The sequence below is a fragment of the Schistocerca piceifrons genome, chromosome 1 (genome assembly GCF_021461385.2).
Source record: "Schistocerca piceifrons isolate TAMUIC-IGC-003096 chromosome 1, iqSchPice1.1, whole genome shotgun sequence".
Classification (NCBI taxonomy): Eukaryota; Metazoa; Arthropoda; class Insecta; order Orthoptera; family Acrididae; genus Schistocerca; species Schistocerca piceifrons.
In genome coordinates, this window is record NC_060138.1 from 1,200,376,714 (window position 1) to 1,200,391,329 (window position 14,616).

The following is a 14,616-nucleotide window of genomic DNA, read 5'->3' on the forward strand; positions in this document are numbered from 1 at the left end:
AATACAAAATACACAGTTGAAAGAAATGATCTGTCATAGGACAGAATAACTACAAAAACAATATCAATTTCGAGATACTAAAGATGATAGCACAGTACAATAACACAGCATCTACTGTTCATTTATACTACATGTTATATGAGCTCTCAGATGCACATTAGCAACCAGTGACAATAATAATGTCCATAGTAATGTCTGCATGACCTTCACAACGGAATACTTTGTCTTCAGAACAACAGAAGCTCAAAGCGACCTCCCTGCACATCCAAACATTGCGCAACTCACTGAATCATACAGCTCTGGATGCAGCAAAGCATCGTCCTCAGTAAAAAGAGCAGCATGAACACACGCTACCAGTTCTTTCACATTTGTCAGCGGAATAGAGTACACATGCTCCTTCAAGTGTCCCCACAGGAAGAAATCCAGGGGATTTAGGTCAGGTGAATGCAGTGGGCGTACAACTGGACCTCCACATCCGAGCCATTTGCCTGGAAATATTCTGTCCAAATACTATCACACATTAATTCGAGAGTGTGGAGGTTTACAATGAGAAAATTCGATATGTGTGCCGATGTACATTAGAGTCTGTCATGGACGCGTTACTCCGCTCGCAACTAGTCCCTGTCTGGTGAACAGTGCATACAGCATAAACATGCTGTCAGTCCAGAGTGCTGTTCTACATAATACGCATTACCCCTCTGACATATTGTTCTGCATGGTTCATCCTGACACAGCTAACTGTGAAGCGTTCTGTTTCGAATTACACTGTTTCCCTAATGGTTATAGACGTGATGTTTCCACAATCCCATCAATAGAATAATAATAATAATAATAATAATAATAATAATGCATTGAGATGTTTAGTAAACAGCTTGCGGTTACCAGACTCAATGTTGAAAGGCATAGTTAATGGGACTATGGTGATAACACATAAAAATAGTAACCAAGTTTGCACATTATTCGCAAAGCACATTGCTAGCCCTGCTGGTAACGTAAAGCCTTAATGAAATGTAATGGACCTGAATGAGGCAAGAATAATAGTTGGTACTAATCTATGGGACCACTGGAGGAAGGTGCAAAGCAAACAGGTTTTGCATCTAGTAGATGAAGTGGCGCGAATAAATTCACACCGACAACGTGGAAAGGGCATCTTTCAAAACCGACCAGTCTTCCATTCATAAGAATGTAAGCGCAAATACTTTCTAGGGGACCCACTGCAATCGCTGTTGATGATTAAGATGCCAGATATCGTACCACCGGGACTACAGCTCAGGAGGTGGCTACACGGGGAGCAAGGGCTGTGTGGCATGGACTAGGCGGTTTTTTAGGTTAGACAGTCTTGGGGAAGATCAAAAAGGGCTCCAGTCTCAAAGGGTACAAGGCAAAGAAACAACGAGAATTGAACAAGCAACAGTCGGTATTGTAGTTGTAAATTGTCGTAGCGGTGTTGGAAAAGTACCAGAGCTTCAAGTGCTGATAGAAAGCACTGAAGCTGAAATCGTTATAGGAACAGAAAGCTGGCTAAAGCCAGAGATAAATTCTGCTGAAATTTGTACAGAGACGCAAACCATGTTCAGAAAGGGTAGATTAAATAAAGTAGGTGGTGGTGTGTTTGTGTCTGTTGGTAGTAGTTTATCTTGTAGTGAAGTTGAAATAGATAGTTCCTGTGAATTACTATGGGCAGAGGATATACTCAACAGCCATACCAAAATAATAATTGGCTCCTTCTACTGACCCCCCGACTCAGATGATATAATAGCTGAACGGTTCATAGAAAACGTGAATCTCATTACAAATAAGTACCCCACTCATACAGTTATAATTGGTGGAGACTTCAATCTACCCTCGACTTGTTGTTGAAAATACATGTTCAAAGCCAGTGGTAGACAGAAAACATCTTCTGAAATTGTACTAAATGCTTTGTCTGAGAATTACTTTGAACAATTAGTTCATGAACCCACACAAATTGTAAATAGTTGCGAAAACACACTTGACCTCTTAGCCACAAATAATCCTGATCTAATAGAGAGGTCATTGTAGTGAGGCTCAAAACCATACCAACCAAAACCACTAAAAATAAATGCAAAATAGATTTATTTAAAACAGCAGATAAAAATTCACTTGATGCCTTCCAAAGAGAGAAACACCGTTCCTTCCAAGCTAATTATGTAAGTGTAGACCAGATATGGCTCAAATTCAGAGATACAGTATCGACAGCAATAAATAGATTCATACAGAATAAGTTAATAAGAGACAGGACTGATCCACCATGCCACACAAAACACGTCAGAACACTGTTGCAGAAACAACGAAAAAAGCATGCCAAATTCAGAAGAATGCAAAATCCCCAAGACTGGCTAAGTTTAACAGAAGCTCAAAATTTAGTGCAGACGTCAATGCAAGATGCTTTTAATAATTTCCACAATGAAACATTGTCTCAAAATATGGTAGAAGACCCAAAGAAATTCGGGTCATATGTAAAGTACACCAGTGGCAAAAAACTGGCAATACCATCACTGTGTGATGTGTGCTGTTGTGGCTTGGCAAGACAGCCAAGCCACTAGGAGGAAGCCGAACGGCACGTGTTTAAGCTCACGCAGGCTGGTGTGAGGTCTGGAACAGTTAAAGGAGTTGAGTCTAGTAAAAAAAGTACGTAGCTTCTGGAATACTTAACTTTAATCCATAATTGGTAAACATCGGTCTGACGGTACATGCATCACAAGATAAATAGCAATTGATAATGGCGCCTTGCTAGGTCGTAGCAAATGACGTAGCTGAAGGCTATGCTATCGTCTCGGCAAATGAGAACGTAATTTGTCAGTGAACCTTCGCTAGTAAAGTCGGCTGTACAACTGGGGCGAGTGCTAGGAAGTCTCTCTAGACCTGCCGTGTGGCGGCGTTCGGTCTGCAATCACTGATAGTGGCGACACGCGGGTCCGACGTATACTACCGGACCGCGGCCGATTTAAAGGCTACCACCTAGCAAGTGTGGTGTCTGACGGTGACATCACATTCCTCCCCCGCAAATCGGCGTACGGTTGTGTTATAAGGCTTCCGCCCGCCGTGGGGAAGACCCCACGTTGACATATGCGACGAGGTGGGGAGCCTAACAACAGGCGAGGCTGTGCCACCTGCACCCTGCCATTCGGTCCGAGGGGAGCTAGGAAACGCCTGAAAACCTAGTCCAGGGTGCACGCCAACACGCGGTGTATGCGCCCATAGAGAGACAGGAGAGGCCGAAGCGTTGACCTCCATCGGGTCGGGGCACCCGACGGGCGAAGACGTCCTATGGTCCGGAGCGGGCAAGAAGTCCATGGCGGAGGACAACAGGTCACGGGAAGCGATCGGCGGCGTGTGACCCAGGGAGGCGCCCAGCGGTTGCAGCGACGCATCCACTGCGGGCGTCGCCGGCGGGAGAACAGGCGGTGGCGGCGCGTCGCCATGGGGCAAAAGGGAAGGCATCGTCGGTAACACCTGGGGCTGAGGCGAGCCAGTAGATGGGTCCACAGGGCGCTGACCGGACGGCACCGTCGCTGAAAGCAGACGGGGAGCGGCAGAACCCGTGCGACGACAGAGGCGCAGCTGATTGAGATGCCGACGCACCTCACCAGAGGCCCCCAAAACAAGATACATAATGCGGTCGAGGCAGCGAAGAATGCGCCCTGCGAGCCAACGCCGTGAACCTCGATAGTTGCGATAGTAGACAACGTCGCCTGGGGCAAAAGCAGGTGTGTGCCGCTGCACAGGAACCTGAGGCGGCAGATGTAGCAAAGACATCAAGGTTCGATGAGGGTGACCGTGAAGCAACTCAGCCGGCAAGCGACCATTGCGGGGCTGAGAGCGATACGAGGACAAAAAGAGCAATAACGCGTCCTCCCAAGAATGCGACTCTTTTAACTTCAACATCTGTGACTTGAAAGTCCTGACCAATCGTTCAGCGACACCGTTGGACTGTGGCGAAAACGGCGCAGACGTCAGATGTTGAATACCATTGGCCTTGCAGAATGACTGAAATTCTGCGGACATGAATTGGGGGCCATTGTCGGAAACAATAGTCTGTGGAAGACCTTCAATGCAAAAGATAGCAGATAACGCTTGGATGGTGGCAGATGACGTCGTGGAAGACATCCGGACAACAAAAGGAAAATTACTGAATGAATCTACCACAACCAACCATCGAGCATTCCAGAATGGACCAGCAAAATCGATGTGTAAGCGTTGCCAAGGGGTAGTGGATTTCGAATCAAGTACAGTACTGACGAGCAAGTTGTTTCGTTCGCACTACACCCCAATGTCCTTGGTGGAGAAGCTGTAAGACAGAGGACTGTAACGAATGTGGGACCACGACCCTGGACTGATCATTATCAGAACGCAACAGCAAAACACCACGTCGAACAAAAAGTCTCTCCTTGTGAGCAAAAAATCGGTGAACCAACGGATCCTCGATACGTGACTTTGACAAGGGCCATTGCATAGCAACAAAACGCAGAACTGTAACAAGGACAGGGTCAGCCGCTGTGGCTGTAGCTACACGACGAAAATCAATCGGAAACGATTCGACCACATCATCGGTTTCCGCATCAACGAACATGCAAGCAAGTTCGGAAGAATCGAATGCTCTATCCTCAGCAACAGGCAAACGGGACAATGCATCGGCGTTTCCGTGCTTAGCAGTGGACCGATACAAGATATCGTAGCGGTACTGCGAGAGGAAAATAGACCAGCGAATGAATTTCTGCGCTGTACGTGGAGGTACAGGCTTGTTCGGATGAAAAAGCGACGTCAAAGGTTTGTGGTCTGTGATGATTGTAAAGTGACGACCATACAAGAAATCATGAAACTTAGTAACACCAAATACGAGAGCCAAAGCTTCTTTCTCGATCTGTGAATAATTTCTTTGCGCAGACGAGAGCAATTTGGACGCAAAGGCAATAGGGCGATCGTGCGGCCCATCTTTGTGCGCAAGCACCGCACCGATCCCGAAATCCGATGCATCCACCACCAACAAAAGGGGTTTCTGGGGATCGAATGGCGTAGGGCAAGTATTGGAAAGCAACGCCGATTTCAACTGGCGAAAGGTGCATTCGCATTCCGTCGTCCATATGAACGGAACACCTTTACGGCATAAGCAATGAAGCGGAGCTGAAATGGAAGAGGCGTGGCGCACATAGCGATGATAATAATTTATTTTTCCCAGCACACTCTGTAGCTGCTTCAAATTCTGCGGCGAAGGTAAGTCTTGTATGGCACGGAGGTGCTCTGGACTCGGATGTATGCCCTGGGCATTGAGTACATAGGTAAGTCCCGAGCAAAAGACACACATTTGTCCTTCTGCAAGCGAAGACCATTTTGTCGCAAGACCTGAAATAATGTCCTGAGATTGGCTAAATGTTCTTCTTCCGTCTTTCCGGAGATCACAATATCGTCCAGATAGTTTGCTGCAGTAGGGACCAACGCACAAACAGTTTGTAGATATTGCTGAAACAATGCAGGGGTGGATGCACACCCGAATGGCAATCGTTTGAATCGGTACAAACCAAGATGCGTGTTAACCACCAAGACGCGCTGGGATTCTTCGTCCACCGGTATTTGCAAGTACGCATCTGCTAGGTCCAACTTTGAAAAATATTTACCCGGGCACAGTTTGTCAAAAAGATCCAAACAAGTTCACTGCAGAAGAAGAACGAAGGACGTACAATGACACAAGTTTTGTTTGTCCTTTGTATGTTGCAAGAAGGCTGCACTGTCCTAACACAGGGATTGCTTGTCCTGAATAACTACTGAGCTTAACATTTGCGGCACGCAACGGAGGGGTGCCCAGCTGTTTGTACGTGTCTCGATTGATCATGGAAACTGCAGCTCCGGTATCGAGCTGGAATGGTATCACGTTGCCATTAATGTCCGAGTCTACAAAAAGTTTATTGTCCTGCTGACGACAAGAGCGACTGTCTCGTGCAACGTGAACTGACACTGGAACAGAATCACTTGCGACTTGACAGGATTTCTGGCGATGTCGGCGCACACTATTTGTGGGACGAACACAGTCACTATTAGAGAGAGTGGCACTGGGCGGAGTGGAATGAACTACATGAATTTCCATGGGCGAAGGTTCACGAGCCTGAGTATTCTGGGTTCGATTCCGATTCCGGCGCGAAGCAAAGGGACTGGAATGGTTGTGAGTGTCCGATCGGAGCTTCTTCTGGCAAACACTCTGAACATGTCCTCGTTTATTACAGAAAAAGCAAATAGCTTGGTGTGACGGGCAATTCTCACGCGAATGTCTAGTAGCACACCGCGGGCATGATTTCACCGCATTTGCTTGCTTGCGCGGCACATGTGGCGGAGAGCTTGGCGGCAGCTGCGCTGACGGGCGCGAGGGCTGTTTACTGTTCCGTGCAGCGCGCCCGGCGGGCAGGTTAACCTGACACACGGCTGGTGAAGTTTCAAACGATTCCTGAGCAAAGTCAAGTGTGTCCTGCCGATCCAATATGTCTATCACTTGTTGAAGGGAGGGATTGACTAGTTTCAAAATCTGTTCCCGTACACGAACATCAGAAACGTTCTGTGCAATTGCATCACGTACCATAGTATCGGAATAAGGAAGTCCACATTCACACTCAAAAGCACAATCCCTAGTAAGGCCTTGCAAAGTTGCAACCCACTCCCTATTAGTCTGACCGGCCGTACGTTTTGTACGAAAGAAGGTATACCTTTTTGCAACTACATTGACTTCTTTGAAATATGCATCTAATGCAGACAAAATTTTGTCGTAGGACAGAATTGCTACATCGCGTCGGGGAAATAATTTCACTATCAGACGGTACGTCTGGACGCCTACGGCGGAAAGGAGAAAAGGCTGCCGCTCATTACCTTGAATTCTGTAGGTGGCGAGATGGAATCCAAATTGGCGTGACCACTCCGTCCAGCTTTCCAGTGCCGCATCAAAAGGACGAAAAGGTGGTGCAACTGCGTGTTGTGGCTGCGTGAGCGGTGAAGCGGCGGCTGCCGCATCGTTTTGCATTGCACGTTGACCCTGGACGAGCTGTCCAAGTGCATCCAGTAAGGCCTGCATCTGCTGATTCTGCAAGCCATAAAATTCGGACAGTACATCTGGAGATTGTGGCGAAGCCATTACACAAGTATATGAGTCTGTATTGGTACAAACGCGAATTGGCTCGTCGCCAATCCTCGTCGCCAAACTGTTGTGACTTGGCAAGACAGCCAAGCCACTAGGAGGAAGCCGAAAGGCACGCGTTTAAGCTCACACAGGCTGGTGTGAGGTCTGTAACAGTTAAAGGAGTTGAGTCTAGTAAAAAAAGTACGTAGCTTCTGGAATACTTAACTTTAATCCATAATTGGTAAACATCGGTCTGACGGTACATGCATCACAAGATAAATAGCAATTGATAATGGCGCCTTGCTACGTCGTAGCAAATGACGTAGCTGAAGGCTATGCTAACTATCGTCTCGGCAAATGAGAGCGTAATTTGTCAGTGAACCTTCGCTAGCAAAGTCGGCTGTACAACTGGGGCGAGTGCTAGGAAGTCTCTCTAGACCTGCCGTGTGGCGGCATTCGGTCTGCAATCACTGATAGTGGCGACACGCGGGTCCGACGTATACTACTGGACTGCGGCCGATTTAAAGGCTACCACCTAGCAAGTGTGGTGTCTGGCGGTGACACCACATGTGCCACTAAAGCAGAGTTACTAAAACAGTTTTCCGTGATTCCTTCATGAAAGAAGACGAAGTAAATATTCCAGAATTCGAACCCAGAACAGCTGTTAGAATGAGTGACATAAAAGTAGGTATCTTAATAAGGTGTTGCATAACAACTCAAATCACTTAAGAAAGACAAGTCTTCTGGTCGACATGGTATACCAGTCAGGTTCCTTTCAGAGTATGCAGACACAATACCGCCTTTCTTAGCAACCATACACAACTGCTCACTTGACGAAAGGTCTGTTCCTAAAGACTGGAAAGTAGCACAGGTCACACCAATATTCAAGAAAGGGAATAGGAGTAACCCACTGAATTACAGAACCATATCACTGACCTCAATTTGCAGTAGGATTTTGGAGCATATACTGTACTCAAACATTATGAATCACCTTGAAGAAAATGACTCATTGATACATAACCAACAAGGATTCAGAAAATTTCGTTCTTGTGCAACACAGCTAGCTCTTTATTCCCATGAAGCAAAGAGTGCTGTCGACAAGGGATCTCAGATCAATTCCATATTCCTAGATTTCCAGTTCCTCAAAAGTGACTATTAATCAAATTGCGATGCATATGGAATATTGTCTCAGTTGTGTGACTGGATTCATGATTTCCTCTCAGAGAGGTCACAGTTTGTGGTGATAGAGGTTAAATCATCGAGTAGAACAGAAGTAATATCTGGTATTCCGCAAGGTAGTGTCATAGGCCCTCTGCTGTTCCTGATGTACATAAATGATACAGGCGATAATCTGACCAGCCCCCTTAGATTGTTTGCAGATGACGCTGTAATTTACCGTCTAGTAAAATCATCAGACAATCAATTCCAATTACAAAATAATCTAGAGAGAATTTCTGTATGGTGTGAAAAATGGCAATTGGCACTAAACAAAGAAAAGTGCAAGGTCATCTACATGGGTACTAAAAGAAATCCGATAAATTTTGGGTATACAATAAATCGCACAAATCTAAGGGCTGTCAATTCGACCAAATACCTAGGAATTACAATTACGAGCAACTTAAATTGGAAAGACCACATAGATAATACTGTGGGGAAGGCGAAACAAAGACTGCGCTTTGTTGGCAGAACACTTAGAAGATGCGACAAACCCACTAAAGAGACAGCCTACATTACACTTGCCCGTCTTCTGCTGGAATATTGCTGCACAGTGTGGGATCCTTACCAGGTAGGATTGACGGAGGACATCGAAAAAGTGCAAAGAACGGCAGCCCATGTCGTGTTATCGCACAATATGGGTGAGAGTGTCACTGATATGATAAGCGAGTTGGGGTGGCAGTCACTGAAACAAAGGCAGTTTTCTTTGCAGCGAGATCTATTTACGAAATTTCAATCACCAATTTTCTCTTCTGAATGCAAAAATGTTTTTGTTGACACCCACCTACATATGGAGAAATGATCATCGTAATAAAATAAGAGAAATCAGAGCTCAAATGGAAAGATTTAGGTGTCCCTTTTTCCCACACGCCATTCGAGAGTGGAATGGTAGAGAAGTAGTATGAAAATGGTTCAACGAACCCTCTGCCAGGCACTTAAGTGTGAATTGCAGAGTAACCATGTAGATGTAGATGTAGATTTACCAAATAAAAAACATATTCCTCAACCCAGGATCAAACCATCGACCTCCTGCTTGCTAACCCAAAACTCTGGCAATTGCACTTGTTGTACAGCACACCTAATATGTGCTGACAGAGGTAGTTACCATACATGTGGTTACAGTGTTGACAGATTGCCATTCTTTAACATCCTTTTTCTGCTGGATGTACTCGCTGTACAAAATTTTGTGAGAGACATTTTTTTATTGCTGGCATGTCAGGAGTCGCTCTGATCGTGGATGATGCTGTTGTGTAGAGAGGAGTTTCAATGCTGGAGGACTGTGGTGAAATGCAGGAAGACCTGCAGAGGATTAATGCTTAGTGCAGGGAGTAGCAACTGACCCTCAGCATAAACAAATATAATGTACTGGGTGCACATACACATAAACACCCAATGCGTTATGACTACACAACTGCAAAACAACCACTGGAAGTATTACTTTCATAAAATATCTAGGAGTTCAGATGTGGAGTGATTTGCAATGGAACAATCATATAAAATTGATCAAAGGTATGGCAGATGCTAGACTAAGATTCATTGGAAGAATTCTCAGGAAGTCCATCAACAAAGAAAGTAGCTGGAATGTTGCTCGTCAGCCTGGAATTTGCAGTAGATAGGATTGATAGAGGAAATGCAGAAGATCCAAAGAAGAGCATCACATTTGATTACAGGTACTATTCATCATCATCAGTTATCTGCTATATTAGCAGGTCCTTTGCCTCTCCATTTTCTGCGATCCATTGCTTCCTTCTTAAGGCTGCTGTATGTTGTACCGTCCATCATGTCATCCAGTATCTGGAATCTCTTCCTTCCTCGCTTCCTTTTCCCTTCTACATAACCTTCTAAAACTGTTTTTATCAGTCCGTCATTCTTTCTTAATATATGCCCAATTCAATTTCTTTTTCTTCTCTTTATTACATCTAGTAACTGCCTTTTCTTTCCCACTCTTCTCAGTACCTCTTCATTTTTTACTCTGTCCATCCAACTTATTCTTTCCATCTTCCGCCATGTCCAGATCTCAAAAGCCTCCAGCCTTTCTCTGTCTTTTTTCCTCATAGTCCATGTTTCAGCGCCATATAGAAGAACACTCCATACAAGACATTTTATGAGTCTCTTTCTGAGTTCTCTGTCCATACCGCTGCAGAAGATTCTCCTTTTCTTATAAAACGCCTCTTTTGCCATTGCTATCCTTGTTTTAATTTCTGTGGTGCACTTCCAGTCGGTGTCTATCCTGCTTCCAAGATACTTAAAATTTTGCACCTGTTCTAGTGTTTCTCCATTCAGCACAATTTTTATTTCCTTATTTCCTCCTATTGCCAATACTTTTGTTTTATTTGTGTTAATTTTCATTCCATATTTTTTTCCGTTAGTTGCAATGGTGTCCACCAAATCCTGTAGTTCTTTTTCCCCTGTGGCTAGAAGGACCATGTCATCAGCAAATCCCAAGCACCCTACTGTTCTTCCTCCAATTTCTACTCCTTTGTCATCTAATGAGCATTGGTCAATCATATTTTCCAAGTACAGGTTGAAAAGAGTAGGTGATAAACAGCATCCTTGTCTTACTCCTTTTCCTAGTCTGATCCAGTTTGTACTTTCTCCTCTCACTTTAACTGAAACTTTTTGATTAAGGTACAATGAGTTTATAAGTCTTCTGGTTTTCCAGTCCACTCTCTTTTCCCTCATAATAGTCGCCAGCTTGTCCCAAACCACATTGTCAAATGCCTTTTCTAAATCAATGAAGCACATACATAGGTCTCTTCCTTTTTCAATACACCTTTCTCCCAAGATTCGTAGGAGCCCTATTGCATCTCTGGTGCCCGTATTCCGTCTAAAGCCAAACTGCTCCTCGCCGAGATTCTCCTCTATTACTTTTTCAAGTCTTTTATTAATTATTCTTAACATCACTTTGGCTGCATGTGAAATGAGGCTGATTGTCCTGTGCTCGCTGCATTTCTTGGTTCCTTGTTTTTTCGGTAATGGAATCATTACTGTTGTCAAAAAGTCCTCAGGCCATTCACCACTGTCATATATTTTATTACATAACCTCAATATTTCTCTTATTCCATTGTGGTTCAAGCATTTTAGTATTTCTCCCGGTATTGTATCTGTACCTACTGCTTTGTCATTTTTCATTGCAGCAATGGCAGACTTTACTTCTTCCATTATGATGGTTGGTCCTTTCTCGTCATCACTTACACTGTTGTGTGATTCAAGTTCCAGAGTTTCTGGTTTGTTATTTGTGTCATATAATAGCTCTTTTATATATTCTTCCCATCTCTGGAGGACATCGTCACGATCTTTAAACACTACCTCTTCGTCTTTACTCAAAATTTCCATAGTAGCACTTCCTGCTCTGTTTTGTTCCCATGTCATAGTCTTTACTCTGTTGTATAGTAAGTCGTATCTTCCCTTCCTGTCCAGTTCTTCAATTTCATCACATTCCTCTTTTAAAAGAGGACAGGTACTATTAGTACTATTAGTAAGCATGAAAGAAACACAGAGATGTTCAGTCAACTCCAGTGCAGACACTGCAAGAGAGGCATTCTATGTCAGGATGTGGTTTAATATTACAATTCACAGAGAGTATGTTCTGGGACAAGTCAACCAATATATTGCTTCCCTCTAGCTATATCTCCTGAAAAGGCCGTAAGCACCAAATCAGAGAGATATGAGCACGCACGCATGCTTTCTATGAACTATTCGTGACTGGAACAGGAAAAGTGGAAAATGATACTGGTACAAAACATACCCTCCACCACACACCATCAGTGGCTTGCTGAGTGTAGATGTACACATAGTTGTAGAGCACTGTTTGGTGTGGTATGATCCACACTCCGTGTAAGCCACAGAAAGCGGCTGGGAGTCCATGTCTGGATAAGATTCAGAAATATTTTGTAAAGCCACCTCCAGGCAATTAGAGCACAAAGAGACAGAGCTAATCCATTGGCTGCAAGTCCAAATGGCAAAAGTTCATAACTATAAGCAGTCATGTGTACTGATTGGTAAAGTCATTAAAAATGCAGACCAAACTGATAATCACCTGTCAGTCGTTCCCAAATGTAACAGATAATTCTCCATTTCTTCATACCACTGACATAGTGCACCTGTATACAGGAGTATGGTGGTTCAGTTCCACCCTCTAGCCATTCAGATTTAGGTCTCAAGTAGGTTTCCTGAATTTTTTAAAGGAAATTCTGGGATGCTTCTTAAAAATGACATGGTAAATTTCCTTCCCCAAAACAAATTTGTTCTCTGTCTCCAGTGACATTATTGATGGGATGTTAAACCTTAATCTTCCTTTTATTTATTCATGAAAATCCCAAGTTCACAATTATTATGAAACTACAAGTAGGATTGATTTTCATACAATATCCTATATAAGCCAAAAATAATGAAAAACGAAAAGGTCATGCTGGTATATCCATCAGACACTTATCAGAAGAAAATTCATGATTTAGCACAGCAAAATTACATCAGTCTTTGTACATGCATTTTTGATTTCCACTGATTTATCAGTAATAGTTACATTTACCATAAAAAGCCAAAAAGAGAAAAATAGGAGAATACTTTATCAACAGACCAAAATATTCAACAAGTTGAAAGGATGTAATTAATGTGAATGAATTCTTACGAGGAATGTTAACACTCTCAGGAAGTTCGCCAGTTTCTTTTAGCTCTTGGGGTTCTCGAACATCGATCAAATAAATTTGTTTCGCTTTTGTAAGTTTTACAACATCATCATATGAAAGATGGTGATCTGGACTGATTTCTGTGGGCATTTTGAGATCTTGACTGTCCTCCTGGATGTGAACTTCCTGAAATGAAAATATTACCATTAATACCTTATTATCGTCAGGGGCAGTAAAAATATGTTTCTTACTACCTTCTTTTTGCTGCAATGACTATAAGATTCTTTACTCTTTTCTCCAACACTTTCTTTCACAGTATTAGCTTTCATCTGAGATTTTTGAAAATCAATTATATTCAATATGGAGAGACTGTTCACATGTGTGTCTATAGTACTCATGTTTGCTATATAAATGTTTTATTTCTAAGAGTTCTTTATAATCAACAGCTGAAAAGTAGTCATGTGGCAGACCTTTTATTCCACATTATTCGTCTGCTGAAATCAAGGTTGGAATATCAGGAATATTAGGGAAAGGATAGATGCATGTATGTTATTTACAATACCACACTAGTTTTATAATTCTTCAAGCTCATTGAATTTTTCGCGCAGTATTTACAACATGTATTTATAAATATGGTTGTTTCTTTGTTTAATAATCATTGTATAACAATAATAATAATAATAATAATAATAACTGTGTATGGAATTACATGTGCAATGTTTAAGATAAATATTTCAAAACATGACAGTTCATGTGTGATATATATGGTTGTTCAATAACTGTTACAAAGCAGTTAAGCTTTTTATCTTGTAATATAACAAACAAAGTTAAAAAAGCCCTTGGGCAAATTTCACAACTGGTGTTCTTTATGTCCTGACGTCATGTAGAGTTCATTCCATATGGTACTACTATGTTCATTCAGCTACAATAGGTTCTATAGTTCTACCTAAATCAAGGGTTCAGAAGTACTTATAATCAGTTATCATCAGCCATTTGCATTCACTGGAGCATTTCTTACACTTTATTAACAGTATGTGCATTATGCATTGCAATATACGCAGGTTCTTCAAAAAGTAAGTTACACATGATGTCCTATACTATGACCATTTCGAAACAAGAATGGCTCAGTGTCAGAAGAGAGTATATGTTCTAGATTCCCTGCAGACACAGTTCTGCTGTGGTAATGATAACAGGCGCATCACCATGTGCAACTGAAATAGCATGGCAACTGGGAACGTAGTTCAAAGTTCAGTACATGGGGCAGTACGATTCCTGTTGGCAAAAGGTCCAGATTACACAAAATTTCACCATGAAATTCTGGCAGTGTATGGACGAAATGCAATGTTGCATTCAGCTGGAATGAAATTTTGCCAACAATTGACAAACACACAGAAGTGGCTGATGCTAATCAGGAAGTCCAGATCTTGCACTATGTGATTTCCATCTTTTTGGTAAGGTGAAATAACACCTGGGAAAGATATTATCAAGTAATGAGCAGTTCTCAAATGGTTCTATGACAAAGGTGTGGATTTCTGCCATTGAGGAAATGAACAATTGGTAAAGTGCTATGACTGTTGATACAGAAAGGAAGTGCCTATATTGAACAATAGTGTCATGTGCCTTTATCATTCTAAGGTGTTATGTAGCATACAATAA

The 14,616-nt window shown here is 42.8% G+C and overlaps 1 protein-coding gene across 1 annotated transcript in view; it reads right to left on the reverse strand.

The window, feature by feature from the left end:
- LOC124781646 (rhodanese domain-containing protein CG4456-like) overlaps positions 1–14,616 on the reverse strand; it is a 46,595-nt gene that overhangs the window by 16,370 nt on the left and 15,609 nt on the right. Inside the window, exon 2 of the mRNA XM_047253877.1 lies at positions 12,963–13,146. Within this exon, the coding sequence (XP_047109833.1) occupies positions 12,963–13,110 (148 nt within the window). The 5' untranslated portion in view covers positions 13,111–13,146. The remainder of the gene's footprint in view (positions 1–12,962; positions 13,147–14,616) is intronic.